General features: G+C 42.5%; 1 protein-coding gene across 3 annotated transcripts in view; it reads left to right on the plus strand.

Moving 5' to 3' along the window:
* LOC137380213 (solute carrier family 26 member 6-like) overlaps window positions 1-16,876 on the plus strand; it is a 117,604-nt gene that overhangs the window by 40,517 nt on the left and 60,211 nt on the right. For 2 of the 3 annotated variants that reach the window (XM_068052017.1, XM_068052018.1), the window contains exon 2: window positions 7,902-8,089. In XM_068052017.1, coding sequence (XP_067908118.1) covers window positions 7,926-8,089 — 164 coding nt within the window. In that variant the 5' untranslated portion in view covers window positions 7,902-7,925. Of the gene's footprint in view, window positions 1-7,901; window positions 8,090-10,320; window positions 10,450-16,876 lie in introns of those variants that run through there. The other variant, XM_068052020.1, reaches the window with a different exon arrangement.

Raw genomic sequence — 16,876 nt, forward strand, 5'->3', positions numbered from 1 at the left:
CTGGAGGATGCCATTTCACCCCCTCAAACCTGTTCTGCCATGCAATTAATCATGGTTAATCTGCGACCTAACTCCATATCCCGCCTTTGCCCCCATCCCTGATAACAAGAATCTATCAATTTCAGATTTAAAACTTACAGTTGACCTAGCATCAATTGTCGTTTGCCGAAGAGAGTTCAAAACTATTTCCTGATTTCACTCCTGTAAAGTATGGCTCTAATTTTTAGACTTTGTCCCCTAGTCCTAGGGCTGAATTTTACCGGCCCCTTGACACTGCGAGTTGCGGCGCAGGAACCGGTAAAATTCTGCGGGGAGAGGTTTGCCTCGATCCGTGACATCAGGAAGGGCCCGCCGCATATTACCGGCAGCGGGGGAATCTCAGTGCAACACCCCCCCCCCCCCACTGCCATCTGGCGGCGGGCCCTTCATTTCCATATGTAAATTGGCATTGAAGATATTCAAACTAACGTATCTGCCGTCCCATGCAGATTTTATGGCCTCCGTTCAGCCTTCACGCGTATTCGGAGCACGGTGTTCCAAGGTGAGAACCTGGTGGGGAGGACAAAAATTTTCAGGGCTGGAGGGGTGGAGGAGAGGGAGAAACAAGTTTGAGTGGATGTGGGGATGGTGGGAAGGGGTTGAAGGGCTAAAGGTTGAAGGTTGGGGGCCAGGTTCGGGTATTTGAAAAATCAATTATTGGTCATTTCGGATTTCCCGTTAACAATTGAAATTAATTGTAAGGGCCTAAAGCTCTTTCAAAATGGTGCTGCGCCTGCGCTGTGATGCTGGACGCCGATGCCGGGGATGCAGCAGCTGCCCCCACTACATCATCGGGGGGCGGCCGCTCCATCCCCTCTATTTAAACGAGACCCCGCACGTAATTTCGTGGTGGCTCGGCGGCCGCCGCTAAATGCGGGCATGCCGCTGTGTTCAAAGGGTGTCACCGCAGAGCGTGGCACTCAAATAAAATTCAGGCCCGAGACTTCCCAGCCAGCAGCAATATTTTCTGTCTATCTGCCCTATCTGTATACTTTAATAGCTTGAAAACTTTGATCAATTCTAAATTACAGGGAATACAACCTTAGTTTGTGTAATCTTTCTGTATAATTTGATCCTTGGAATCCAGGCATCATTCTGATAAATCTACACTGCATTCCCTCCAAGGCCAATATATCGTCCCTAAGGTGTGATGCCCAGAACTGCTTGCAATACTGCAGGTGTGATCTAACCAGGGTTTTGCATAGCTGAAGCATGACTTCTAACCTCTTGTATTTTAGTCCGACAGCTATAAAGGTCAGCATTCCATTAGGACTTCTGATTAATTTCTGGACCTGTTTATGACATTTTAATGATATGTGTGCTTTGACCTTTACATGTCTTTGGACCGCACTGTTTCTAGCTTTTCACCATTTAGAAAGTATCTTGTACTATCTTTTTTAGATTTCAGGTATATAATATTTGCCAACATTGAAATCTGTTTGCCACATTTTTGTCCATTTATTTAACCTATTAACATTTCTTTGTAATTTTATGCTTCCATCTAGACTGCTTACAATGCCACCTATCTTTGTGTCATCAGCAAATTTGGATAAGCGGCTTTCAAACCCATCATCTAAGTCATTAATAAATACAGTGAATAGTTTAGACCCCAACACAGATCCTTGCGGGACACCACTAGTCACGTCCTGCCAATTAGAGTACCTACCCATTCTCCCTATTCTCTGTTCCCTACCACTCAGCCAAATTCCTTAGCAAGTCAATAATTTGCTTTCAATTCCATGGACTTCAACTTTAGCAAACAATCTCTTAGGAAGAGCATTATCAAATGCTTTCTGGAAGTCCAAATAAATACCATCCATAGACATTGACCTGTCCACTGCTTTAGTCACCTCTTCAAAGAATTCAATCAGATTCATCAGGCATCACCTACCCGTTACAAATCCTTGCTGTCTCCCTCTGATCAGCTCAAAATTTTCAAGGTGTTCAGTCACCCTATCCTTAATTATAGACTCCAGTAATTTCCTGACAACAGATGTTAAACTAACTGGTCTATAATTCCCTGGTTTTCCTCTCTCATTTTTCTCAAACAGCAAAGTGACATACACAACTTTCCAATTTAAAGGACCAATTTCCAAATCGAGAGAACTTTGGGTGATTATAGTTAGGACATCTGTAATGTTCTCACTTACTTCCTGTAAAACACTGGAATGGAAACCATCTGGTCCTGGGGATTTGTCATTCATTAGTGCCATTATTTTCTTCATTACTGTCATTATGCTTATGTTAATTTTGGTGAGTCCATGTCCTTGATTCAGTTTTAGTTTCCTTGGGATTTCTGGCATGCTGAACTCTTCCTCCACTGTAAATACTGACTTAAAGTATTTATTCAACATTTCTGCCATTTCCTTATTTTCATTGACAATATTACCGTTAGCAGTTTCAAGGGGCCTTCATTTCTCCTGATCACCCTCATTTTCATAATATAAATGTAAAATGTTTTGTGTTGGTTTTGACATCCCTTGCAAGTTTCTTTTCATATTCCTCTTTTCTGGCTCTTACTGTCTTTATTAGAATATTACAGCGCAGTACAGGCCCTTCGGCCCTCGATGTTGCGCCGACCTGTGAAACCATCTGACCTACACTATTCCATTTTCATCCATATGTCTATCCAATGACCACTTAAATGCCCTTAAAGTTGGCGAGTCTACTACTGCTGCAGGCAGGGCGTTCCACGCCCCTACTACTCTCTGAGTAAAGAAACTACCTCTGACATCTGTCCTATATCTATCACCCCTCAACTTAAAGCTATGTCCCCTCGTGTTTGCCATCACCATCCGAGGAAAAAGACTCTCACTATCCACCCTATCTAACCCTCTGATTATCTTATATGTCTCTATTAAGTCACCTCTCCTCCTCCTTCTCTCCAACGAAAACAACCTCAAGTCCCTCAGCCTTTCCTCGTAAGACCTTCCCTCCATACCAGGCAACATCCTAGTAAATCTCCTCTGCACCCTTTCCAAAGCTTCCACATCCTTCCTATAATGCGGTGACCAGAACTGCACGCAATACTCCAGGTGCGGTCTCACCAGAGTTTTGTACAGCTGCAGCATGACCTCATGGCTCCGAAACTCGATCCCCCTACTAATAAAAGCTAACACACCATATGCCTTCTTAACAGCCCTATTAACCTGGGTAGCAACCTTCAGGGATTTATGTACCTGGACACCAAGATCTCTCTGTTCATCTACACTACCAAGAATCCTCCCATTATCCCAGTACTCTGCATTCCTGTTACTCCTTCCAAAGTGAATCACCTCACACTTTTCCGCATTAAACTCCATTTGCCATCTCTCAGCCCAGCTCTGCAGCCTATCTATGTCCCTCTGTACCCTACAACATCCTTCAGCACTATCCACAACTCCACCGACCTTAGTGTCATCCGCAAATTTACTAACCCACCCTTCTACACCCTCTTCCAGGTCATTTATAAAAATGACAAACAGCAGTGGCCCCAAAACTGATCCTTGCGGTACACCACTAGTAACTAAACTCCAGGATGAACATTTGCCATCAACCACCACCCTCTGTCTTCTTTCAGCTAGCCAATTTCTGATCCAAAGCTCTAAATCACCTTCAACCCCATACTTCCGTATTTTCTGCAATAGCCTACCGTGGGGAACCTTATCAAATGCCTTACTGAAATCCATATACACCACATCCACTGCTTTACCCTCATCCACCTGTTTGGTCACCTTCTCGAAAAACTCAATAAGGTTTGTGAGGCACGACCTACCCTTCACAAAACCGTGCTGACTATCGCTAATGAACTTATTCTTTTCAAGATGATTATAAATCCTGTCTCTTATAACCTTTTCCAACATTTTACCCACAACCGAAGTAAGGCTCACAGGTCTATAATTACCAGGGCTGTCTCTACTCCCCTTCTTGAACAAGGGGACAACATTTGCTATCCTCCAGTCTTCCGGCACTATTCCTGTCGACAATGACGTCATAAAGATCAAGGACAAAGGCTCTGCAATCTCCTCCCTAGCTTCCCAGAGAATCCTAGGATAAATCCCATCTGGCCTCGGGGACTTATCTATTTTCACACTTTCCAAAATTGCTAACACCTCCTCCTTGTGAACCTCAATCCCATCTAGCCTAGTAGCCTGAATCTCAGTATTCTCCTCGACAACATTTTCTTTCTCTACTGTAAATACTGACACAAAATATTCATTTAACGCTTCCCCTATCTCCTCTGATTCCACACACAACTTCCCACTACTATCCTTAATTGGCCCTAATCTAACTCTAGTCATTTTTTTATTCCTGATATACCTATAGAAAGTCTGTTTTGTCATCCTTTGCTGTTCTTCATATCTCTCCCCTTTGCCAGCATTTCTTGCATTTTTCTATGCTTTCTCTTTTAGTTTTGTGTTGTTTCTTATCTCTTTACTTGGCTGTTTTTCAACAAGTAGCGCTCTTGCCTGTTAGGGCGACAAACTGGTTCTGTGTCATATTAAATTCTTTTTTGAACACCACCCATTGATCTTCTGTTGTTTTACCTATTAACAGATTTGCCCAATTTACTGTGGACAGTTTGAAGTCAGCCTTACCTCAATCTAGAATCTTAGCAGCTGCTTCACACTTCTCCCTTTCAAACACTATGGGCTGGATTTTAAAGGCTCCTCGATGCCAGGAACAGTGGTGGGGTGGGGTGGGGGGCGGGGGGGGCATGAAGATTGCTACAGATGAGGCCTGCCACAGACCCCGACACCAGCAGGGCCTGGCCTGATCCCAACAGAGGCGGAGAGGCCTCATGGTGGCCCCTCCACCGTTCGGCGACGGGACCACGATTTCCATATGTAAATAAATTAACCTATTTGGATTAATGAAGGTCCCGTCACTGCACTGATCTTCATTCTGGCAGCCAGCAATGCTGCGCCTTCGAATCCCTGTCCGACGAAACGAGGTGCGACTCCTGTGGGGAGGGGGGAGGAGGTTCCTTTCTCAGTGCGGGAGGGGAAAAGTGGGGTCAAACTCTTTGGATTGGTTGAGGGGGGTGATGAGAAAGGGTAAAGGACAAAGGTTCTGAACTTTTTGGGGGGGGATAGGTCATATATTCATGGTAGGTATTCGGGGGATGGGTAAAGGGCAAGATTGACATGTAATGCCATTGGGGGTTGGGGACAAGGCATTGCAAGATTTTTAAATTCATTTTAATTATCTTTACATTCACTGTGTCTTTAAAAGTTTTAATGGTCATTTAGCGCTGGAAGACCTTTAAAAAGGGCACCAGCGCCTGTGCATGGATGCTGAATGCCGTTGCCGGGGACGGCTCGCCCGCCCCCTGCATGTCATCGGGGGGGGGGGGGGGGTGGTGGAATGGCCACACTGGCCATGCTAATGAGCCACCGCGTTTGGAATCACGGCGGCTCCGTGATATGTGCCCCACGTGTGCAGGCCGCCATGCTTTTCACCCGCCGCCTATTTTGGTGGTGGGCTTTCAAAATGCAGCCCTATGTTGAACTCTATTGTATTATGATCGCTATTAGATAAATGTTCATGCACTGTTAGGTTATTAACTAAATCTAGCTCATTGCTAAATCTAATGTGGCCTGCCCTCTTGCTGGTTCTAGTGTATATTGTTGCAGAAAACTATCCTCGACACACTCAAGAAATTGACTTACTTTCTGATTTGTCTTATTCTGCAGGTCTCAATCTATATGCAAGTCAAAATCCCTCATTAAAACCAATCTGCCTTTACCGCATGTTTATCTAATCTCTGCATTTATGCAATCTACCACTTTACAGCTGCTACGAGAAGGCCTATACTCAACTCCCACTACAGCATTAAATCCTTTTCTGTTTCTTAATTTTACCCATAAAGTCTCCACTGCCCATTTGTATCTCTTTATATCCTCTCTTGTCATTGAAGTGTTCCTGTAGACCTCATAACCTGTTATATTTATTGCCCAGTCTGACAGTCCTGTAGCCATGTCTCTGTAATAGCTCCCATGCAATACCTTCCAAGTTGAATTTTCAGCTGCAATTCATTGAATTTGTTTCTTATACTCCATGTGTTTGTGTAAAGAATTCTTATTTGGGTCCCACGTCCTAACCTGTCCTTCCACTCTCATGTTTTTTATTTCTCTCTCCTGGTTTAATTGCTTTCCATCTTTTAATTTTCATTTTAACTGTAGTGCCTAAAGCACAATTTCTGACTGTTACTCTACTCTCTTCTCTTTCATTTCTTTTTGAACTATTATTAGTACTACCTTTTCCACCTGCACCCTCCACCTCATTTGCTAGTTTAAAGTCCTTGTGACTGCCCTATTTACCCTTTCCACTAGAATCCTGGTCCCAGCCAGTTCAAGTGAAGCCCATCCCAAAGGTACAGTTCCTTCCTCTCCCAATACTGGTGCCAGTGTCCCATGAAATGGAACCACCCTGCTCCTTCAACCACTTGTTCACCTCCCTAATCTGCTTATTTTGAAGCCAAACTGCATGTGGCTCTGATAATAATCCAGGGATTATAATCCTTGAGGTTTTGTTCTTTAATTTAGCTCCTAATTCCTGGTATGTGCCAAACAGGACTTTTGCCTCCTCTTCCTGATGTTGTTGGCCTCACTGACTGGATCCTTCCCCTCCCTCTCCAATATCCTTTCAAGCCATTTACAAGATGTCTCTCACCCTGGCACCAGGCAGGCAATGTACCATGTGGGACTCTTGATCATGCTTACAAAGGATGCCAACTGTCCTCCTAATGATTGAATCCCCTACAACTACCACATTATGCTTCCTGCTCCAAGTTGCCATGGTTCACATTCTGGCTGTCCTGACGGTCTTCATCTTTATCTTCACAGATAGCAAGTACACTGTGCCTGTTAAAAAGGATCAGTTTCCACAGATCCTCAGTCTCATCTTACCTGGGTTCCTCCTACTCTGTACAATATCGGTCATGCCAACCTGAACCTGCACCTTTCTATGAGGTATGACCAAAGTCTGGAGCAAATTGTCCAGATATTGCTCACCCTCCTTTGTGTGTCGGTGAGTCTCCAACTCGCACTCCAGCTCAATGACTCTGAGCCGGAGAGATTCGAGATGTAGACATCCAGTGCAGATGTGTTCACTCTGGATAATCTCGCTGTCCACAAACCCCCACATACTGCAGGCCACATGCATAATCTGCTCTAGTATATCTTAGTCTATTCATTTATATTTACTGTTTAGTTTGTTGTTTTTTATTCTTTCACTACACACTAACTTTCACTAAGCACCAAAACACTGGACAAAGATTTTAAGTACTTACGACCTCAAGCTTACACGAACCACAAGTATTGGAGACAAGGAGCAGCACCTCCATTCCCCTGCCCCACCTTCTCACCAAACACCCAATTGCACCAAATTCCTGACTTTAGCACTTGGTTTACAATGCGCTCTATTCTGTGATAGTTCTGTGCCAGCCACTCTTACTACCTTGCAGTCTATAGTAAACAGAGGAAGAAGATTTCCTCTGTAAGTTGCAAACTTAGCAAAACTTCCCATTATGCTTACAATGTCACTCACGTGTATGATCAGACGAATCCCCGTGTGACTTCACTTTGTGGTGACATAATCATGAACAATCTATCCAAACAAGAAATGGCTGTTCTCACCATCATAATAAGTCACTTTGAAGATCTTTTTTCCCCACTCAAGTAGATTAAATAATGAGAATGAATTTATGCCAGGAATTAAACAATTGAAGGAGTGTTTGTATGAGGTAAGTCTTAAAGATTCTTTGGAACCTGCCATTCCCATTACAGCATTTTGTTTGCTGTTTGCTGTGTGTGTTGTTGCTGCTTACTTTTTCTACATTTTTCCCCCAATTTTCACTCTACTGTTACATGCTTTCTCAGTTAACATCAAATCAGGAATCTCCAATGATTACCAATTTAGAAGATGAAGGAGCTTCCAATCCTCGGATGCGGAAATCCAACTATTGTGTGGAGCGGCAGGTTATGGATGAGGAGCGTCTGGAAGAGGTGGCACAACGCTCTGAAAGAACTGAACTGCCATTAAAAGATAAATTAAAAGAAAATCTGAGGTAAGTAGCTGGTTTTTTACTGTTACAGGCATTGTTCAATTCCAATCTGCAGAGAAACCTGAGCTGAAAAGGGGGCAAAAAGTCCTCTTATACTGAAAAATGGGAGAATCCCATTTTTCCCCTAGATCTGACAACCCGCTAGTGAAATAGTACTCTTAGACATTCCCACCTGTTCTTGTGATTTCTTTAGCAGGTCCTGATTTTCAGAGAAAAAGAGGGATTTTTCCTGAGTCAGATGCAGTGGAGAGTGTTTTATTTGACAACATGAACATTACCAACATAAATTTAAAAGAAAGAAAGACTTGCATTTATATAGTGTCTTTCAAGACCCCAGGGGATTCTGAAGCACTTTACAGCCAACTAAATTATTTTTGAAATGTAGTTACTGTTGTAATGTAGGAATTACAGCAGTCAATTTGCGCGCAGCAAGTTCCCAAAAACAGCAATGTGATATTGGCCAGATAATCTGTTTTAGTGATGTTGGTTGAGGGATAAATATTGTCCAGGCCACCGGGGAGAACTCCTCTGCTCTTCTTTCAACTAGTGCCATGGGATTTTTTATGTCCACCAGCGACAGCAGACAGGACCTCGGTTTAATGACTCCTCTGAAAGACAAAACTAACTGTCTATACCTGACAGCAAACACAAAGTCAGTGGGTAAATATACCACCCAGTTTGGTGCTGAACCAGACAAACCTGGAAGGTCTGTCTTAATTTAATTGCTGTCCTGTGGAGCAGTAGTAGGAGTTGCACAATTGGCCTCAGCTCACCAGGGTAGGAAGAGAAAAGTTACTTATGGCTCCTACTGATGATCATTATCCAGTGTATAGCATAGGAAAGTGCATACGTGGCCTACTAATTGGGGAAGAGGCTTGGGTTCAGCTGCCTACAGCTGAAAGGCCTGCCAACAATTCATTTACCTCACAGTTGACCAATGGCTGCCTTGGAGATGTATTGGGAGCTGGTGGGGGTGGAGGTGAAGGTGGTGAAGGGTGAGGGTGAACCCTGGAAACGCACCTCTAGGAATTGTCACTTTTGATGGAAAATTGGGAAATCGTTATGATGGTTAATCCAAGGCTGATACTTCATTGTGGTATTAAGGGAGCACTGCATTGTCAGAGGTGTTGACTGTTCAGGTAAGACATTAAACCAAGGATTGTTCAGGTTAATATAACGATCCCATGACACCATTATGAGAGTAGTGAGTGCTCCCAGTGTTCCACCCAGTATTCATCCTCAACCAACACCACCAAAACAAGATTAATCACTTATTTATCTATTTGGTGTTCGTGATATCTTGACGTGCGTGAATTGACTGTTGTGTATGTCTATAACACAACAGTGATTACACTTCAAAATTAGTAACTCATTGGCTATAAAGTGCTTCAGGACTTCTTGAGGACATGACCGGTGCTTTATAAATGTAAGTCTTTCTTTCTACCTTGTGAAGATAAAACACAAATGCTGGAAACCTGAAATTCATGGAAGTGTAGAGCAGATTTGCCGACTGACTGATTAACCTGCTATGCATCTCTAGCATTTCTGCTTTTACCACAGAGAAATCCACTTCAATTTGAATGTTTACAGCTGGGGAACTAGTATATATTTGAATCTGTTCCCGCACAAGGCAAAGTTTTATCTGTTTTAAATGTTGCAAGGATACAAAAAATTGTTACTTTTTTAAAACTCTTACTGGTACGTAATTACCAGAGTTACAATTCCAAAGTACATTGTAAAAATTTATAAACAATAAGCAATATATTATACTCCTGGCTCAAGATTTGAGAATGTTTCAAGTCTTGAAGCTCCTTTGTGAACCTGTTGATTCTTTATCGTGATTTGTGACCAGGTTTTGAATACAACCCTGTTGCCTTTTCAATCGGAAATGTTTGATGGAATGGGGCACTCAAAACAATCATTGTTTACTTTTCAAAGGTTGATTTTACTGAGGACTGGGCATTATACTGAGCTTCACACTATTCTTTAACTTTCCAGTCCTGCATTCATATCTGATGCAGATAAAGGCTTCCTCTGTCTGACACATACAAGGCTCAAACTGAAATGGATGCCCAGTGCAGGTCCAAAGTGTTAATCTGTCCATAGTTAATCATAAATTAGTCCTGTTGATTGCAGGAGTGGTTAATGTGCAAAATGGAAATGTCACGCTGGTGCAATAAATTTGGTTTCCTCAGCGAGCTTTTGTGGTGCATCTAATCCATATTATGCCTGATCAGAGAGTGTGTGGTCATGACAGAGAATGCATTAAACAAAGTCGAAGCCAGAACTGATATTGCTCCCCTTGATGAGCACCAAAAAAAAATCATCCAAGAAAATTTTTAAAGAGAATCTTTAGTTTGGAGGTAAGTATCAGTCATTATATATACTAATATTATTTAATGGCTAAACTCCTTTCATTATGTCTCATGTACACTGTGGAAAAACCAGAGAATACATCAATGCCTTGAAATGTTAGTGATAAACATATTAACTGATTTGTATGAAATTCCCCTGTCCATAATTTTAACAAATCCATTTATTTTAATAATAACAATTTACATTGATATCGTGACTTTAACATAGTAAAAGGTTCTAAGGCTGTCACAGGAACTGTTATCAACAAAATGTAGCACCAAACTACATTAGGAAAGGTGACCAAAATCTTAGTCAAACGGTTAGGTTTTAAGCAGCATAATAAAGCAGGACAGAAATGTACAGAGGCGGACAAGTTTAGGGAGCAAGCTTAGGGCCTCGGCTGCTGGAGGCACAGAGTGGAGTGCTGAAAATTGGGCATGCGCAGGAGGCCAGAATTGGAGGAGTGCAGAGATCTCAGAGGGTTGTAGGGCTGGAGTAGGTTACAGAGTTAGGGAGGGGAAATATGCATTTCTGATTAATATCCCATTCCCTAAAATATGTTGGGGCCATTTGCTGTACACTGCTAACTGAGAAAGATGCAAAACTGAGTGGAGACAAATTATGTTGGTTGGGAACATATTGGAGAAAATTCAACAGGGACTATGCTTGAATGGGTCAGAGATTGAGCTACAGAACCTATACACATTTCGAGCACACCTCACCACTGAGAGCATTCAATATACTCTAACATTCCTTTTGCTTAGTCTTACATTATAGTTCTCATGCAGGCCTGAGGAATTTCTCGGCCATGGACAAATTCAATGTGTATGGTACTGAATCATTTAGACCTGGGGGGGGGAGGGGGGGGGTACAAAGTTTGATCCTAAGTTTCCTTTAAGTTATGCTGATCTCAGCAGTGGTGGTAATGGGAACCCTGCAATTCACTTCTGTTTCCTTTGGTCTTGTGAGGAGAAAAATAAAACAGCCAGAGATCCCATTTCCCAGTAGTTACATACTAAGGGGTGAGCTGGCAAACAAACCTTCCTTTCACCCTGGTTTGGCTGCAGCTCACTTGTACCCAGTGACTCACCATATGCTGGTCCCAACTCCATACTAGCCTCCAAGGTAAGGGAGGTACCAGTATCTGAGATGATGGCTGCGAGTGTCAGATCAAATGATGATGCCTCTTCCTCAGTGCTGTGCTGTTGCTTTCTCTCTTCCTCCTTGACTGGACAGACGGCTGTTCTTGGGTGTCAGTAAGCAGGAAATCAGAAGGGGAAGGTTGTTGTGAGGGAAGGGGGTTAGAGTGGGAAAAAAAATCTATGGTCACACCATGAGCAGCTTGCTCATCACACCCGATAGCGGAGTGAGCTGGGAGCTAAGGGGCATAAGGAGGAACATTCTGTCATCCTCGATGTTCTCTGTGACAGCAGATGCCACGGGCTCAGTTGCTGACAGCCATCTCCTCCGTAGGGTTCAGGAGATGCAGGCAACCTTGTTACCTGCTGGTTCTACTCTGCTCCCAACTATTGTGTGCCACAAAGGGCAGCATGTCAGTGATTGCGTAGCGCTGTGTTTGGGCGACATGCCTGCCATAGCTAAATAGCTGGAGATACGCGGAGGCAGCGAGAGGTGGGTGAGAGGCTTGTAGGATTGATAAGTGGGTGAATTTGAGGTGGAGTATCTAAATGTTAGGTATGAACCCTGAGTGTCAGGGATTGTTGCTGGATGAGTGATGAGGGTGTGGTGCATTGAGCAACGTGAGAGTTTGGTGGTATGGTGGACAGGAGATGTCATGTGATGATGTATTCACTAACCTCAATCACCTGTGTGAGGTCATTAGACATCTTGTGGCACTGCTGCCAGGTCTTCGGATCCAATTACTGGGAATTGACCTCTCTGGCCACTTGTCCCACTGCCTCTGAGGATGGTCCCTGAGGGCCTTCTGCACCACCACCCCCCCCCCATCAAAGAACCGTGGTGTCTCTCCTCCTGCCCACCTCCAACACTAATGCCTCCAGCATCACATTCTTCTCTCTGCCCTGGTGTTTACCATGTTTTAAATTGCAGCAATATTATCCAGTGCAGCTGCCCTTTAAGAGGGACAGACTGCCTTTAAGAAGCGCAGGCTAGCTGCTCCACATGCTATTCGCACAAAGCTAATTGGTTATCTGCAGAGCCTAAAGGTAGCCAGCACCAGGGCAGTTGCTTAGTCCTACGCTACAATAATGATAATGAGATGGGAGCACTAAATGTATGTGCTGCCCAGCTCCAACAGAACCAGCATGGTAAAGTCACAACTTGTGACCCCATGCCTGAAAAATGGGGTAAGGTAATTTTTATCCCAAAACATCTGACGAGATAAAGGAGGATATGATGGCTAAGTTTAAAATAGAGGATGCAAAGTATTGCCCATTATCTATCAAGGAAAACATGAGTAAAATTAAATGAGTAGTTATCAAAAAAATGCCATAGAAACTCTTTCTCGCTGCTGTAAACATGGATTAGTAATCAAACATACTTCAAATTAATAATTGATTACACATTTTCCCCCCATTTTTGGTATTGCAGTCCTAAATTCTCTCAGTTTTATCTCTTTCATCTTGATCTAAGGCAGCATAGATTTTTGCTTCCTTCTCACTGTTACATTTTCAACTCTTGCACCTGAGTTCATCTGAAAAAAGATCTCGTCAAGTGAACGATTAATTCAAAAAGACAAATGTGTCACTAATGTCATTGCTATTTGTGGTGCATTCCTTAGCTAGAATAGATGTTTGCTCATGTAACAACAGTCAGTACACTTCAAAAAGTAATTATTTATATATAGTTAAGTGGGGAATGAGAACAAACAGATAGTACAAACACAGAAGCCCCTGTGGATTGAATCAAATAGAAAAGAATAATTTGGTGAATTCATTTACCAAAGTATGAGATAATGATAATTCTACTTGACTTAAAAAGCTAGGCCTAAAAGCTAGAATTTTTCCAATAGGTTAACTTCTAGGATTGTATGATAAACATATCCTTGTACATATTTATATATTATATATATTATGTATAAAAATATATTATTACAAATTCTGTGTTTCTGAGCACTTCCTGTCTAATTTTCTGTTTTCATAATTTTTGGTCAAGTTTTCATGCCAACATTTAACATGGAAATTGCTTTCATAAACTTTTAGAATGGAAATCCTGTATGTAAACATTTGCCTGTATCAATGCAGTCACAGCCTTTGGCCAGTATTTTGTGCTACAAAATGAATTTTACTTTCATCAACAGATTGTGGGCAATACTCGGGGCAAATTATTATTTTTTTAATTTTCTGCTCTTTTTAGTTATGAATCCCTGGAGCTGATGTTAATGTATCTGGCTTTTCTCCTCACCTCACTGTACACAGTTCAAGATGTCTTTGGGGACAATATGTAAATTCATAGCCTTGTGTAAATCCTTGCCAAGAGAACACTGCTTCCTAGCTGACTACTTGAACATCTAAATAACAGCAAGGAGTGATTTTTCACTTCATCCTTCTTTAATTGATTACTGATTCAATCCTGCTAACGAAGTCACTGAGTGATTGATGGAGACTTCAACCTTTTGAACGTCACACAGTATTAATAAAATTGCCATGCATGAGTTATGACTGTAAATCAGAAGTCACCATGCGGAGAATCACTATGGAGAATGTTAACAAATAAGTAAAGACTCTTGCATTATGCCTACTAAGAATTCAACATAAATTTTCAGGAGTACAAACAAGGTTTTGAATGTACTGCCATCATAGAGATCTCAAACTTATGATACTAGCAGAACTGGGTTCTGCTGTATTCATTGTGTTGAGAAACTCTCCTCCAACAACAAAAAATAAATACTGTAACAATGCAATGTAAGCACTTCATGTTATCATAGGCTAGAAATTCATCACAGTCAGTGGCCTAGAAGGGGCAGTATCAGATCAGCTGCCCATTATAGACTGCTCCTGATAGTTCCAATGCAGTTAAGAGAATTAAATATCAAGCATTGCGTGTAACAGGTGACCAATCTGATAATGCCCATTTCACAACATTGACCGAGACATATTCCTACCCCCATGACACTTTACAGGTTGAATCATCTATCTGTATATTCCACTGACTTGGGAACAATACACTATTCTGTCTTCTTTGGGCATGTTTTCTGCAATTAGCATCCATGGAGATCGACATTAAAAGGGGTGAAAAACTAAGACTGAGCTGCTCATAGTATCAGATACCCTGTGTTTGCCACCCTTGTGAAGAAACAATTACGTACTGATTTTCTGGTATTATTTTAATGCTACAGTTTAATAATACAAATAAGAGCTTGTTTTTGTTTCGAAGTGTTCATTGGTGCTATTTCTGCTGCAGCGCAATAAATCCTCTGGCACTCATTGAGCCCGATTTGCCCTAGAATAATTTTACAGATGATTATATGATAAGTAAACATGTTAGTGACCATTACAGATGGAATATTTTCCTGTGCCAGGCTCACACAGTGCTTCAAGTGCCTTGGCTGCTGCTCTAATAGCTTCAAAGGTGGCCAAAATATTGACATCCATTTCATTTGATTAGACCCTGTTGCCCTGCATCTTACAAGTATTTCATCAACGTCAGCACGTCCTGATATCCCTTGGTGTTTATGGAGCTGACAAAGACAGCATCAGTGGCAATATTGCGTATTATTGCAGTGTGGGCTTGAAGTGTCTGTGTCTTTAATGGAATGTATGTGCAGAATTGTATAGTGTGAAGAGGTGTATTTATGTGGAAAAATGTGTGTGTAATATCATGGAAATAGTGTTACCAAGTAAATAGATGAGATGAATTTATTGTGTGTATACCCTGATGCACATCTTTGGTCCTAGTGCTCCTTTTCAAACCTGTGGGTCCTAATCTACCATCTTTTGGTCCATCAGAACCATTGACCGTGCAACTCTCATGTCTACTTCTGGGGAGTCAGAAAGCCCACTTTCTTTGGCCATGAGCAATCCTGAAGTACCAGCAAGAGTCCCAGGAGCCTCCTGAGATATTGTTTCTGCTACAACCAGTAGAGTCTGTTCCACTGACAGTTATATTGGAATTAGTGCTCACAAGGGACAGCCTCCAACCTGACAGCCAGGAGGCATGTCATCATAAGACGTCATAGAACAAATCACCAGTGTGCTTTGCAATTAGTGAATGGAAAGCAGTGGGAACCATGCACCCAAATTTCTGATATCTGCTCCTGACAGGTGAAAATCCATACTGAGAGTGTGAATTTGTAAAATTATTGCTATGGTTTCATTCGGCTAGGTAGGGGCAAGGAAGGGTCCACCATCATGTTAACATGCTAGCTCGGTTAAACATGACTAGCTGTGCCTTGCCTTTCAAAAGGGAGACCAGATACCACTGCCGCTAGGCTGACACTTGGCACACTTCAGATCTCAGGCTAAAGTAGTCTCCTGAGATGGCCTTGCATATGTCATTCATGCTGCTTAAGATGTTGGGCACAGAAGCTTCCAGAGCATCCAGACCTTGCTGAATAGCACTTTCCATGAAGCAAACACACCGTGCTCATACCTCTTCTGTTCAAAAGGGTCTGCTGGATCATTCCTCAGCACTTCCAAACCTCTCGGCAGTCTCCTTCAGCAAGAGCCCCTCACAAATTGTGATGACACCTTCACTGAACGCACCTCTGCTGTATTTCTCTGTACAATTACATGATTCCTTGCACTAAACCATATACTAAGGGAACTTTCCTCCTGCTGCTGTTTCCCTGTGTGATCTTGAAGAGAACACATGAGATAATGAAGAGCATATTGATATTACAGTGCAGTCACAGCGATGCAGCTAAATGATCTTTCTTTGCTGCTTGAATTGCTGCAAATATACTATGCACAGCAGATGGCACATTTGTAATCAACCTTTGTAGGATTGTGGGTCCCCAATTCATGGGAACCTACTTTAAGAAAGGTCACATGGCTGAAGGATGGGGCCTCCCAAGGCAGCACAGCCTTCTCCTAAAACTCCTTCTCCTCTGGTTCATCTTCTGGCTCTGCTATTGTAAGTCAGCATTACCCAGAAAATATAAAATATTCTGTTTTAAAATAAGGTGCTGATCAGTTAAGGTGCACAGATGTAGCTGTTTAGCTGCATGAGTGTGTCGTGTGCAGCATTTCTGAGAATAACGAGTGGAATTCTTGCCCTGGTTGGCATTCTTGCATCTACGAAAGATGGTGGACACAGAGCAAACAATCCATTTAGGTGGGATGTCTTCACTTGGTGCACCTTTTTTGATGGCTGTGAAGGACAATCCTTGAGAGGCAGGTTCTGCCACAAGTGCCGCACGTAAAGCTGTCAAGTGACGCTGCAAACTGTTGTTTTTGGCATTGGCGCCTGTTGCTAAGCTGTTGTAGCAACTGGTCATCGTGGTAGTGCACACCA

Source organism: Heterodontus francisci, chromosome 19, assembly GCF_036365525.1.
Source record: "Heterodontus francisci isolate sHetFra1 chromosome 19, sHetFra1.hap1, whole genome shotgun sequence".
Lineage (NCBI taxonomy): Eukaryota > Metazoa > Chordata > Chondrichthyes > Heterodontiformes > Heterodontidae > Heterodontus > Heterodontus francisci.